The 15,000-nt window shown below is 35.1% G+C and overlaps 1 protein-coding gene across 2 annotated transcripts in view; it reads right to left on the minus strand.

Moving 5' to 3' along the window:
* LOC133575676 (uncharacterized) overlaps positions 1-15,000 on the minus strand; it is a 53,216-nt gene that overhangs the window by 20,914 nt on the left and 17,302 nt on the right. For both annotated transcript variants that reach the window (XM_061928396.1, XM_061928395.1), the window contains exons 3-4: positions 9,605-9,799; positions 9,426-9,540 (exon numbers count right to left, since the gene is read on the minus strand). In XM_061928396.1, the coding sequence (XP_061784380.1) occupies positions 9,426-9,540; positions 9,605-9,799 (310 nt within the window). The remainder of the gene's footprint in view (positions 1-9,425; positions 9,541-9,604; positions 9,800-15,000) is intronic.

The following is a 15,000-nucleotide window of genomic DNA, read 5'->3' on the forward strand; positions in this document are numbered from 1 at the left end:
TAATAATGTGTTAATTCCACGACTGTATATATCGGTATCGGTTGATATCGGTATCGGTAATTAAGAGTTGGACAATATCGGCATATCGGCAAAAAAGCCATTATCGAACATCCCTAATTTAAAGTTTTGGTGTTGTTTACTGGCGTCATATTGCAGTCTACACGTATCTCTTATGTGTGACTGCCATCTACTGGTCACACTTCTCATTTCACCATGTACCAAATAAAATTGCTTTGAGGTCGGTAAACACAACCAGAATTATTCCGTACGTTAGGCGCACCGGGTTATAAGGCGCACTGTAAATTTTTGTGAAAATTTAAGGATTTTACCGAATTTTTCAAACTATAAGTCGCAGTTTTTTTTCATAGTTTGGCCGGGGGTGCGACTTATACTCAGGAGCGATTTATGCGTGAAATGATTAACACATTACCGTAAAATATTAAATAATATTATTTAGCTCATTCACTTAAGAGAGTAAACGTATAAGATTTCATGGGATTTAGCGATTAGGAGTGACAGATTGAATCAATTTAAGTGGACCCCGACTTAAACGAGTTGAAAAACTTATTGGGGTGTTACCATTTAGTGGTCAATTGTACGGAATATGTACTTCACTGTGCAACCTACTAATAAAAGTTTTAATCAATCAATCAAAAAAAACAATTAATTACTAGTTTCTATGTAACTGTTTTTATATTGTTTTACTTTCTTTTTTATTCAAGAAAATGTTTTTAATTTATTTATCTTATTTTATTTGATTATTTATTAATTAATTAATTATTTTATTAATTTTTTAATTTAAGGACCTTATCTTCACCATACCTGGTTGTCCAAATTAGGCATAATAATGTGTTAATTCCACGACTGTATATATCGGTATCGGTAATTAAGAGTTGGACAATATCGGCAAAAAAGTCATTATCGGACATCCCTAATTTAAAGTTTTGGTGTTGTTTACTGGCGTCATATTGCAGTCTACACGTATCGCTTATGTGTGACTGCCATCTACTGGTCACACTTCTCATTTCACCATGTACTAAATAAAATTGCTTTGAGGTCGGTAAACACAACCAGAATTATTCCGTACATTAGGCGCACCGGGTTATAAGGCCCACTGTCAATTTTTGGGAAAATTAAAGGATTTTACCGTATCTTTCAAACTATAAGTCGCAGTTTTTTTCATAGTTTGGCCGGGGGTGCGACTTATACTCAGGAGCGACTTATGCGTGAAATTATTAACACATTACCGTAAAATATTAAATAATATTATTTATCTCATTCACGTAAGAGACTAGACGTGACAGATTGGACCCCGACTTAAACAAGTTGAAAAACTTATTTGGGTGTTACCATTTAGTGGTCAATTGTACGGAATATGTACTTCACTGTGCAATCTACTAATAAATGTTTCAATCAATCAATCAATCAATTAAAAAAAAACAGTTAATTTTACTAATTTTCATTAATTACTAGTTTCTATGTACCGGTAACTGTTTTTATATTGTTTTACTTTCTTTTTTATTCAAGAAAATGTTTTTAATTTATTTATCTTATTTTATTTGATTAATTATTTATTAATTAGTTTATTATTTATTTTATTAATTTTTTAATTTAAGGACCTTATCTTCACCATACCTGGTTGTCCAAATTAGGCATAATAGTGTGTTAATTCCACGACTGTATATATCGGTATCGGTTGATATCGGTATTGGTAATTAAGAGTTGGACAATAACGGAATATCGGATATCGGCAAAAAAGCCATTATCGGACATCCCTAATTTAAAGTTTTTATGTTGTTTACTGGCGTCATATTGCAGTCTACACGTATCTCTTATGTGTGACTGCCATCTACTGGTCACACTTATCATTTCACCATGTACCAAATAAAATTGCTTTGAGGTCGGTAAACACAACCAGAATTATTCCGTACATTAGGCGCACCGGGTTATAATGCGCACTGTCAATTTTTGGGAAATTAAAGGATTTTACAGTATTTTTCAAACTATAAGTCTCAGTTTTTTTCATATTTTGCTTGGGGGTGCGACTTATACTCAAGAGCGACTTATGTGTGAAATTATTAACACAGTACCGTAAAATATCAAATAATATTATTTATCTCATTCACATAAGAGACTAGTAGACGTATAAGATTTCATGGGATTTAGCGATTAGGAGTGACAGATTGAATCAATTTAAGTGGACCCCGACTTAAACAAGTTGAAAAACTTATTGGGGTGTTACCATTTAGTGGTCAATTGTACAGAATATGTACTTCACTGTGCAATCTACTAATAAAAGTTTCAATCAATCAATCAAAAAAAACAATTAATTACTAGTTTCTATGTAACTGTTTTTATATTGTTTTACTTTCTTTTTTATTCAAGAAAATGTTTTTAATTTATTTATCTTATTTTATTTGATTATTTATTAATTATTTTATTAATTTTTTAATTTAAGGACCTTATCTTCACCATACCTGGTTGTCCAAATTAGGCATAATAATGTGTTAATTCCACGACTGTATATATCGGTATCGGTAATTAAGAGTTGGACAATATCGGCAAAAAAGCCATTATCGGACATCCCTAATTTAAAGTGTTGGTGTTGTTTACTGGCGTCATATTGCAGTCTACACGTATCTCTTATGTGTGACTGCCATCTACTGGTCACACTTCTCATTTCACCATGTACCAAATAAAATTGCTTTGAGGTCGGTAAACACAACCAGAATTATCCCGTACGTTAGGCGCACCGGGTTATAAGGCCCACTGTCAATTTTTGGGCAAATTTAAGGATTTTACCGTATTTTTCAAACTATAAGTCGCAGTTTTTTTCATAGTTTGGCCGGGGGTGCGACTTATACTCAGGAGCGACTTGTGTGTGAAATGATTAACATATTACCGTAAAATATTAAATAATATTATTTAGCTCATTCACGTAAGAGACTAGACGTATAAGATTTCATGGGATTTAGCGATTAGGAGTGACAGATTGAATCAATTTAAGTGGACCCCGACTTAAACAGGTTGAAAAACTTATTCGGGTGTTACCATTTAGTGGTCAATTGTACGGAATATGTACTTCACTGTGCAATCTACTAATAAAAGTTTCAATCAATCAATCAATAAAAAAAAACCTGTTAATTTGACTAATTTTCATTAATTACTAGTTTCTATGTAACTGTTTTTATATTGTATTACTTTCTTTTTTATTCAAAAAATTGTTTTTAATTTATTTATCTTATTTTATTTGATTAATTATTTGATTAAATATTTATTAATTATTTGATTATTTTTTTAATTTAAGGACCTTATCTTCACCATACCTGGTTGTCCAAATTAGGCATAATAATGTGTTAATTCCACGACTGCATGTATCGGTTGATATCGGTATCGGTAATTAAGAGTTGGACAATATCGGCATATCGGCAAAAAAGTCATTATCGGACATCCCCAATTTAAAGTTTTGGTGTTGTTTACTGGCGTCATATTGCAGTCTACACGTATCTCTTATGTGTGACTGCCATCTACTGGTCACACTTATCATTTCACCATGTACCAAATAGAATTGCTTTGAGGTCGGTAAACACAACCAGAATTATTCCGTACATTAGGCGCACCGGGTTATAATGCGCACTGTCAATTTTTGGGAAAATTAAAGGATTTTACAGTATTTTTCAAACTATAAGTCGCAGTTTTTTTTCATAGTTTGGCCGGGGGTGCGACTTATACTCAGGAGCGACTTATGCGTGAAATTATTAACACATTACCGTAAAATATTAAATAATATTATTTAGCTCATTCACTTAAGAGAGTAAACGTATAAGATTTCATGGGATTTAGCGATTAGGAGTGACAGATTGAATCAATTTAAGTGGACCCCGACTTAAACAAGTTGTAAAACTTATTCGGGTGTTACCATTTAGTGGTCAATTGTACGGAATATGTACTTCACTGTGCAATCTACTAATAAAAGTTTCAATCAATCAAAAAAAACAGTTAATTTGACTAATTTTCATTAATTACTAGTTTCTATGTTACTGTTTTTATATTGTTTTACTTTCTTTTTTATTCAAGAAAATGTTTTTAATTGATTTATCTTATTTTATTTGATTAATTATTTATCAATTATTTTATTAATTATTTATTTATTTATTTTTTAATTTAAGGACCTTATCTTCACCATACCTGGTTGTCTAAATTAGGCATTATAATGCGTTAATTCCACGACTGTATACATCGATATCGGTAATTAAGAGTTGGACAATATCGGCATATCGGATATCGGCAAAAAAGCCATTATCGGACATCCCTAATTTAAAGTTTTGGTGTTGTTTACTGGCGTCATATTGCAGTCTACACGTATCTCTTATGTGTGACTGCCATCTACTGGTCACACTTCTCATTTCACCATGTACCAAATGAAATTGCTTTGAGGTCGGTAAACACAACCAGAATTATTCCGTACATTAGGCGCACCGGGTTATAAGGCGCACTGTCAATTTTTGGGAAAATTAAAGGATTTTACCGTATCTTTCAAACTATAAGTCGCAGTTTTTTTTCATAGTTTGGCCGGGGGTGCGACTTATACTCAGGAGCGACTTATGCGTGAAATGATTAACACATTAGCGTAAAATATCAAATAATATTATTTATCTCATTCACGTAAGAGACTAGACGTATAAGATTTCATGGGATTTAGCGATTAGGAGTGACAGATTGAATCAATTTAAGTGGACCCCGACTTAAACAAGTTGAAAAACTTATTGGGGTGTTACCATTTAGTGGTCAATTGTACGGAATATGTACTTCACTGTGCAATCTACTAATAAAAGTTTCAATCAATCAATCAAAAAAAAACAATTAATTACTAGTTTCTATGTAACTGTTTTTATATTGTTTTACTGTCTTTTTTATTCAAGAAAATGTTTTTAATTTATTTATCTTATTTTATTTGATTATTTATTAATTATTTATTTTATACATTTTTTAATTTAAGGACCTTATCTTCCCCATACTTGGTTGTCAAAATTAGGCATAATAATGTGTTAATTCCACGACTGTATATATCGGTATCGGTTGATATCGGTATCGGTAATTAAGAGTTGGACAATATCGGCATATCGGCAAAAAAGCCATTATCGGACATCCCTAATTTAAAGTTTTGGTGTCGTTTACTGGCGTCATATCGCAGCCTACACGTATCGCTTATGTGTGACTGCCATCTACTGGTCACACTTATCATTTCACCATGTACCAAATAAAATTGCTTTGAGGTCGGTAAACACAACCAGAATTATCCCGTACATTAGGCGCACCGGGTTATAATGCGCACTGTCAATCTTTGGGAAAATTAAAGGATTTTACAGTATTTTTCAAACTATAAGTCGCAGTTTTTTTCATAGTTTGGCCGGGGGTGCGACTTATACTCAGGAACGACTTATGTGTGAAATGATTAACACATTACCGTAAAATATCAAATAATATTATTTAGCTCATTCACGTAAGAGACTAGACGTATAAGATTTCATGGGACTTAGCGATTAGGAGTGACAGATTGAATCAATTTAAGTGGACCCCGACTTAAACAAGTTGAAAAACTTATTTGGGTGTTACCATTTAGTGGTCAATTGTACGGAATATGTACTTCACTGTGCAATCTACTAATAAAATTTTCAATCAATCAATCAATCAATCAAAAAAAACAGTTAGTTTTACTCATTTACATTAATTACTAGTTTCTATGTAACTGTTTTTATATTGTTTTACTTTCTTTTTTTATTCAAGAAAATGTTTTTAATTTATTTATCTTATTTTATTTTATTAATTATTTGATTAATTATTTGATTATTTTTTTAATTTAAGGACCTTATCTTCACCATACCTGGTTGTCCAAATTAGGCATAATAATGTGTTAAGTCCACGACTGTATACATCGGTATCGGTTGATATCGGTAATTAAGAGTTGGACAATATCGGCATATCGGATATCGGCAAAAAAGCCATTATCGGACATCCCTAATTTAAAGTTTTGGTGTTGTTTACTGGTGTCATATTGCAGCCTACACGTATCTCTTATGTGTGACTGCCATCTACTGGTCACACTTATCATTTCACCATGTACCAAATAAAATTGCTTTGAGGTCGGTAAACACAACCAGAATTATTCCGTACATTAGGCGCACCGGGTTATAAGGCGCACTGTCAATTTTTGGGAAAATTAAAGGATTTTACCGTATTTTTCAAACTATAAGTCGCAGTTTTTTTCCATAGTTTGGCCGGGGGTGCGACTTATACTCAGGAGCGACTTATGTGTGAAATTAACACATTACCGTAAAATATTAAATGATATTATTTAGCTCATTCACGTAAGAGACTAGACGTATAAGATTTCATGGGATTTAGCGATTAGGAGTGACAGATTGAATCAATTTAAGTGGACCCCGACTTAAACAAGTTGAAAAACTTATTGGGGTGTTACCATTTAGTGGTCAATTGTACGGAATATGTATTTCACTGTGCAATCTACTAATAAAAGTTTCAATCAATCAATCAAAAAAAACAATTAATTACTAGTTTCTATGTAACTTATTTTTATATTGTTTTACTTTTTTTTTTTAATTCAAGAAAATGTTTTTAATTTATTTATCTTATTTTATTTGATTATTTATTAATTATTTTATTAATTTTTTAATTTAAGGACCTTATCTTCACCATACCTGGTTGTCCAAATTAGGCATAATAATGTGTTAATTCCACGACTGTATATATCGGTATCGGTAATTAAGAGTTGGACAATATCGGCAAAAAAGCCATTATCGGACATCCCTAATTTAAAGTTTTGGTGTTGTTTACTGGCGTCATATTGCAGTCTACACGTATCTCTTATGTGTGACTGCCATCTACTGGTCACACTTCTCATTTCACCATGTACCAAATAAAATTGCTTTGAGGTCGGTAAACACAACCAGAATTATTCCGTACATTAGGCGCACCGGGTTATAAGGCCCACTGTCAATTTTTGGGAAAATTTAAGGATTTTACCGAATTTTTCAAACTATAAGTCACAGTTTTTTTTCATAGTTTGGCCGGGGGTGCGACTTATACTCAGGAGCGACTTATGCATGAAATTATTAACACATTACCGTAAAATATTAAATAATATTATTTAGCTCATTCACTTAAGAGAGTAAACGTATAAGATTTCATGGGATTTAGCGATTAGGAGTGACAGATTGGACCCCGACTTAAACAAGTTGTAAAACTTATTGGGGTGTTACCATTTAGTGGTCAATTGTACGGAATATGAACTTCACTGTGCAATCTACTAATAAAAGTTTCAATCAATCAATCAAAAAAAACAATTAATTACTAGTTTCTATGTAACTGTTTTTATATTGTTTTACTTTGTTTTTTATTCAAGAAAATGTTTTTAATTTATTTATCTTATTTGATTTGATTATTTATTAATTATTTATTAATTATTTTATTAATTTTTTAATTTAAGGACCTTATGTTCACCATACCTGGTTGTCCAAATTAAGCATAATAATGTGTTAATTCCACGACTGTATATATCGGTATCGATAATTAAGAGTTGGACAATATCGGCAAAAAAGTCATTATCGGACATCCCTAATTTAAAGTTTTGGTGTTGTTTACTGGCGTCATATTGCAGTCTACACGTATCGCTTATGTGTGACTGCCATCTCCTGGTCACACTTCTCATTTCACCATGTACCAAATAAAATTGCTTTGAGGTCGGTAAACACAACCAGAATTATCCCGTACATTAGGCGCACCGTGTTATAAGGCCCACTGTCAATTTTTGGGAAAATTTAAGGATTTTACCGTATTTTTCAAACTATAAGTCGCAGTTTTTTTCATAGTTTGGCCGGGGGTGCGACTTATACTCAGGAGCGACTTATTTGTGAAATGATTAACACATTACCGTGAAATATTAAATAATATTATTTAGCTCATTCACGTAAGAGACTAGACGTATAAGATTTCATGGGATTTAGCGATTAGGAGTGACAGATTGAATCAATTTAAGTGGACCCCGACTTAAACAAGTTGAAAAACTTATTGGGGTGTTACCATTTAGTGGTCAATTGTACGGAATATGTACTTCACTGTGCAATCTACTAATAAAAGTTTCAATCAATCAATAAAAAAAAAACAGTTCATTTTACTAATTTTCATTAATTACTAGTTTCTATGTAACTGTTTTTATATTGTTTTACTTTCTTTTTTATTAAAGAAAATGTTTTTAATTTATTTATCTTATTTTATTTGATTAATTATTTATTAATTATTTATTAATTATTTTATTATTTTTTTAATTTAAGGACCTTATCTTCACCATACCTGGTTGTCCAAATTAGGCATTATAATGTGTTAATTCCACGACTGTATATATCGGTATCGGTAATTAAGAGTTGGACAATATCGGAATATCGGATATCGGCAAAAAAGCCATTATCGGACATCCCTAATTTAAAGTTTTGGTGTTGTTTACTGGCGTCATATTGCAGTCTACACGTATCTCTTATGTGTGACTGCCATCTCCTGGTCACACTTATCATTTCACCATGTACCAAATAAAATTGCTTTGAGGTCGGTAAACACAACCAGAATTATCCCGTACGTTAGGCGCACCGGGTTATAATGCGCACTGTCAATTTTTGGGAAAATGTAAGGATTTTACCGTATTTTTCAAACTATAAGTCTCAATTTTTTTCATATTTTGCTTGGGGGTGCGACTTATACTCAAGAGCGACTTATGTGTGAAATTATTAACACAGTACCGTAAAATATCAAATAATATTATTTAGCTCATTCACATAAGAGAGTAAACGTATAAGATTTCATGGGATTTAGCGATTAGCAGTGACAGATTGGACCCCGACTTAAACGAGTTGAAAAACTTATTGGGGTGTTACCATTTAGTGGTCAATTGTACGGAATATATACTTCACTGTGCAATCTACTAATAAAAGTTTCAATCAATCAATCAAAAAAAACAATTAATTACTAGTTTCTATGTAACTGTTTTTATATTGTTTTACTTTCTTTTTTATTCAAGAAAATGTCTTTAATTTATTTATCTTATTTTATTTGATTATTTATTAATTTTTTAATTTAAGGACCTTATCTTCACCATACCTGGTTGTCCAAATTAGGCATAATAATGTGTTAATTCCACGACTGTATACATCTTATGTGTGACTGCCATCTACTGGTCACAGTTCTCATTTCACCATGTACCAAATAAAATTGCTTTGAGGTCGGTAAACACAACCAGAATCATCCCGTACATTAGGCGCACCGGGTTATAAGGCCCACTGTCAATTTTTGGGAAAATGTAAGGAGTTTAAGTGCGCCTTATAGTCCAAAAATAGGGTATCCAAACACATTCTTACCTGCAAGGCCCTGCCAGCGAACTGGAAGAGCTCGAACTGCCTGACGAGTGTGAAAGGGTGCTGGAAAATGTTGGCGTTCTTGGAGAGACCGGCTGCAGATGAAGTGGGAAAAAGCCTAGAAGGGAGAGGAAAAAAAACCCATAAAGAGATGCAAGGTTGAAGTATGAAAATGGATTTACCTCGCTTGAGGCCGTCCAGCAGTTTCCGACACTGAGTCGGTTGCAGATATTTGAGCAGATCTTTCTCCTCCACCAAGCGGAGGTCCTCCACGCACTTCACGCCGGCCTCGTCGAGTATAATAGTCAGCAGGTCATCAGGCAGGCCCGGTAAATAGGACCAGACGGCTTCCTTTACGGCTTCCGTTATGGAAAAAACTAGTGCCATTAAAAAAAGGGGGGGGGGGGAGATTGTCAAATGTAATTAGGATTACACGGAAGTAGCTTGCACTCTGCCACTAAGTCTTTAAAATATGCTCACATGTGCTTCTAAAGGTAAACAAACGGTCGCCATATTGAATGGTTGTTTTCTACAACCCAGCATTTTAAGTTTGAGATGCGCTCTTTTGGAATTTGTTGACGATGGTCCGATTTTTGACGTGAACTAATAAAAACAACGACCGTTGCGTTGCCTTCTGTTTGTTTTATGTTTTGTTATTCCATACAGAGACACATGTCAGTGGCAGGCAGAAACAGGAGGAAGGAAAGGAGTGAGCCAAATAGCCTGATAAAAGTTCCCCAGTAAATATTTAATTAATGATGTCATGGCAAAGACAATCTACAAAACACTTTTTCCACGGTCATTGATGTACACTTCTGTAGTCCAAAAGAAGGAACGTGAGGGGGAAAAAAAAACAAAAAAACATCCATGTTTTCCTCAACCAAATCGGCCTCTCTGAGGTTGTAAGAAGTCAAAGCTGCTCTTCTTAGCGGCATACTGTATTTTCCGCACTATTAGCCGCACCTAAAAACCACAAATTTACTCAAAAGCTGACAGTGCGGCTTTTAACCCGGTGCGCTTTATATATGGATTAATATTACCGGTAAGATTCATTTTCATAAAGTTTCGATCTCGCAACTACGGTAAACAGCCGCCATCTTTTTTCCCGGTAGAACAGGAAGCGCTTCTTCTTCTACGCAAGCAACCGCCAAGGTAAGCACCCGCCCCCATAGAACAGGAAGCGCTTCTTCTTCTACTGTAAGCAACCACCCGCCCGCGTAGAAGAAGAAAAAAGCGCGCGGATATCACCGTACGTTTCATTTCCTTTGTGTGTTTACATCTGTAAAGACCACAAAATGGCTCCTACTAAGCGACAGGGATCCGGTTCATGAAAAGACGCAATCTCTCCATCCGCACACGGATTACTATTTCACAGCAACTGATATTCCTGTGAACCGCACTGTGGATACAACGGGAGCACGTACGGTGAATATTCGCACCACAGGGAATGAGAAGTCATCCTTCACTGTGGTTCTAGCTTGCCATGCTAATGGCCAGAAACTTCCACCCATGGTGATATTCAAAAGGAAGACCTTGCCAAAAGAGACCTTTCCAGCCGGCGTCATCATAAAAGCTAACTCGAAGGGATGGATGAAGAAAAGATGAGCGAGTGGTTAAGGTAAGTTTAAGTTTACGCGAAGAGGCCGGGTGGCTTTTTTCACGCAGCTCTGTCCATGTTGATATACGTATGTTTGTGATTGCACATTTGCGTACATTTTGGGAGTGAACAGAGTTGTTAGAATGCTGGTTTTTAATATATTATTAAAGTTTGACTGACCTATCTGACTGTTTTTTTGACATTCCTTTAGCGCAGTTAGATGCGGCTTACAACACCGGGCGGCTTATAGGTGGACAAAGTTTTGAAATATGTCGTTCATTGAAGGCGCGGCTTTTAACCCAGGGCACCTTATGGTGCGGAAAATACGGTACTTGCCAACCCTCCCGGATTTTCCGGGAGACTCCCGAAATTCAGCGCCTCTCCCGAAAACCTCCCGGGACAAATTTTCTCCCGAAAATCTCCCGAAATTGGACCTGAGTGACGTGTTGACAGCCTGTTCACACGTCCGCTTTCACACAATATAAACAGCTAATGATCGAGGGCGAGTTCTTGGTTTCTTATGTGGGTTTATTGTTAGGCAGTTTCATTAAGGTCCTCCCAGCGCGGTAACAACACACAACAACAGCAGTCAAGTTTTCGTCTACAGTAAAGCAGTTCGTCTGCCGTAAACAGCAATGTTGTGACACTTTTAAACAGGACAATACTGCCGTCTACTGTACATGCATATGTGACCCACCCATAATGTGTCACATTTTTGTGTTGATTTATTTATTTTATTTTGTGGTTTGAATTCATTTTTGGAGCTGTCATTACACATTTATCAGTATTCACATTGGTCAGTAGGGGGTTTCTTCCCAATTGAATGCTATCACCTGCAGACCGGAAGTGTCTTGTCATTCTGATGAGCGCGACCAGTCTGTGAACAATTGAAACGTCCTGTGTGTTTTTTCCTCCTGTATAACAGGTTAGTTTTGGTGAATCAACTCACTGAATAATATCCATGTGATCTTTAAAAGTTTAAGTACACATTCTGATGGTGGAGCCTAACTCTCAAGTGTTTGTGAGTTGTAGTTTGTATTTGTGAATGAATCCAGTGCACAGCTGCAGTAATCAATACAAAAAGGCGACGTGAGTGCGCAATGTTTATATAGGAACTTCTGATCCTAATTCAGACTCCCAAATTAGAGCTACCGTTTTCTTATTGATTTTATAATGTACGTATATTTGTATAATGTGTGTGTTCTGAAATAGTGACAGAGAATAGAACAAGGATGGACAATTCAACCCTTAACTCAACAATGAGTAGATGAGTGTTATGTGTGTGTATATGTGTAAATAAATGAACACTGAAATTCAAGTATTTCTTTTATATATATATATATATATATATATATATATATATATATATATATATATATATATATAGCTAGAATTCACTGAAAGTCAAGTATTTCTTATATATATATATATATATATATATATATATACATATATATATCTTAACCACGCCCCCCGCCCCACCCCCGACCACGCCCCTCACCCCCCACCTCCCGAAATCGGAGGTCTCAAGGTTGGCAAGTATGTCTTAGCGGCACGCTAACTTGGAGAACATGACTCCGGTCTCTCCCGCACAGCAAATCCTCACTTCCTAGGTGACATTAAGATTTCATATTTTACAGCACAAACTGTACAGGAATACATTTAAGGTCTGATGTGTGTTGTAAAACATCAACCGTGAACTGAGCGACTAAAAGGTTTTTCCTTTATGTGTAACATACCATAAGTTCCGGACTAAAAAGCCACTACTTTTTTCCTACGCTTTGAACCCTCCGGTTAGAAAATGGTGCGGCTAATTTATGGATGTATAATTGTTTTCATTAAAGGGGAACATTATCACAATTTCAGAAGGGTTAAAACCATTAAAAATCAGTTTCCAGTGGCTTATTTTATTTTTCGAAGTTTTTTTCAAAATTTTCACGCAATATCCCTAAAAAAAGCTTCAAAGTGCCTGATTTTAACCATCGTTATATACACCCGTCCATTTTCCTGTGACGTCACACAGTGATGCCAATACAAACAAACAGCAAGGTATAGCGACATTAGCTCGGATTCAGACTCGGATTTCAGCGGCTTAACACTGTCTGATAAGATAATTACTAACAACTATGAACTAGGTTTACAGCATATGAAATACATTTGGCAACAACATGCACTTTGAGAGTGCAGACAGCCCATTTCAGGCGCGCTAAGAACATATATTTTTCCACGATTTCAGCACTCAGGTTAACCATACCTAAATAGACACAAAATACTGCATTACACAAGACTACCCGAATGTACTCGAATGATTGAAAAAAATTAATGTTTTTAAGCTAAATTATTGGTAAACACAGTTTATGTATAATAATTTACGTAAAACCGCGAGTAATGAATAAAGTTTTCATCAATTAATATATTCTGTAGACATACCCTCATCCGCTCTTTTTTCCTGAAAGCTGATCTGTCCAGTTTTGGAGTTGATGTCAGCATCTGCTTTGAGTGTCGCAGGATATCCACACATTCTTGCCATCTCTGTCGTAGCATAGCTTTCGTCGGTAAAGTGTGCGGAACAAGCGACTGACCATTTCGTCGCCTTTCCCCACACCCTCGTATTTTGAACAAATTTCGTCCAATTTCTTGCCACTTTGGCATCTTTGGGCCACTGGTGCAACTTGAATCCGTCCCTGTTCGTGTTGTTACACCCTCCGACAACACACCGACGAAAGTGAGAAAATGGCGGATTGCTTCCCGATGTGACGTCATCGCTCCGAGAGCGAATAATAGAAAGGCGTTTAATTCGCCAAAATTCACCCATTTAGAGTTCGGAAATCGGTTAAAAAAATATATGGTCTTTTTTCTGCAACATCAAGGTATATATTGACGCTTACATAGGTCTGGTGATAATGTTCCCCTTTAAACCCAAGCAGAGGACTCAAACGGTGTGTTGTTGTTTGTGCTATGGCGCCATCTTTTGGATGAGTTAGCTCATTGCAGGTATCGCGGTTTGAAAAGCTACGTTCCGTTTTAATGCCTTAAACCGGAGGTAAAACCGTCAATGGCATTCCCGCTCAAGAGGATTCTTCATTCATCACTCCAAGCAACGTTTTCTAGGTTTTACAATATAATATAATATATAGATATACATACCGTATTTTTCGGACTATAAGTCGCAGTTTTTTTTCATAGTTTGGCCGGGGGTGCGACTTATACTCAGGAGCGACTTATGTGTGAAATGATTAACACATTACCGTAAATGATCAAATAATATTATTGATCTCATTCACGTAAGAGACTAGACGTATAAGATTTCATGGGATTTAGCGATTAGGAGTGACAGATTGTTTGGTAAACGTATAGCATGTTCTATATGTTATAGTTATTTGAATGACTCTTACCATAATATGTTACGTTAACATACCAGTTGGTTATTTATGCCTCATATAACGTACACTTATTCAGCCTGTTGTTCACTATTCTTGATTTATTTTAAATTGCCTTTCAAATGTCTATTCTTGGTGTTGGCTTTTATCAAATACATTTCCACAAAAAATGCGACTTATACTCCAGTGCGACTTATATATGTTTTTTTCCTTCTTTATTATGCATTTTCGGCCGGTGCGACTTATACTCCGGAGTGACTTATACTCCGAATAATACGGTAAATAATATATAACATAACATTTAAAGTTTTGGTGTTGTTTACTGGCGTCATATTGCAGTCTACACGTGTCTCTTATGTGTGACTGCCATCTACTGGTCACACTTTTCATTTCACCATGTACCAAATAAAATTGCTTTGAGGTCGGTAAACACAATCAGAATTATTCCGTACATTAGGCGCACCGGGTTATAAGGCGCACTGTCAATTTTTGGGAAAATTTAAGGATTTTACCGTATTTTTCAAACTATAAGTCGCAGTTTTTTTCATAGTTTGGCCGGGGGTGCGAATTATACTCAGGAGCGACTTATGTGTGAAATTAT

Source organism: Nerophis lumbriciformis, linkage group LG33 (genome assembly GCF_033978685.3).
Source record: "Nerophis lumbriciformis linkage group LG33, RoL_Nlum_v2.1, whole genome shotgun sequence".
Classification (NCBI taxonomy): Eukaryota; Metazoa; Chordata; class Actinopteri; order Syngnathiformes; family Syngnathidae; genus Nerophis; species Nerophis lumbriciformis.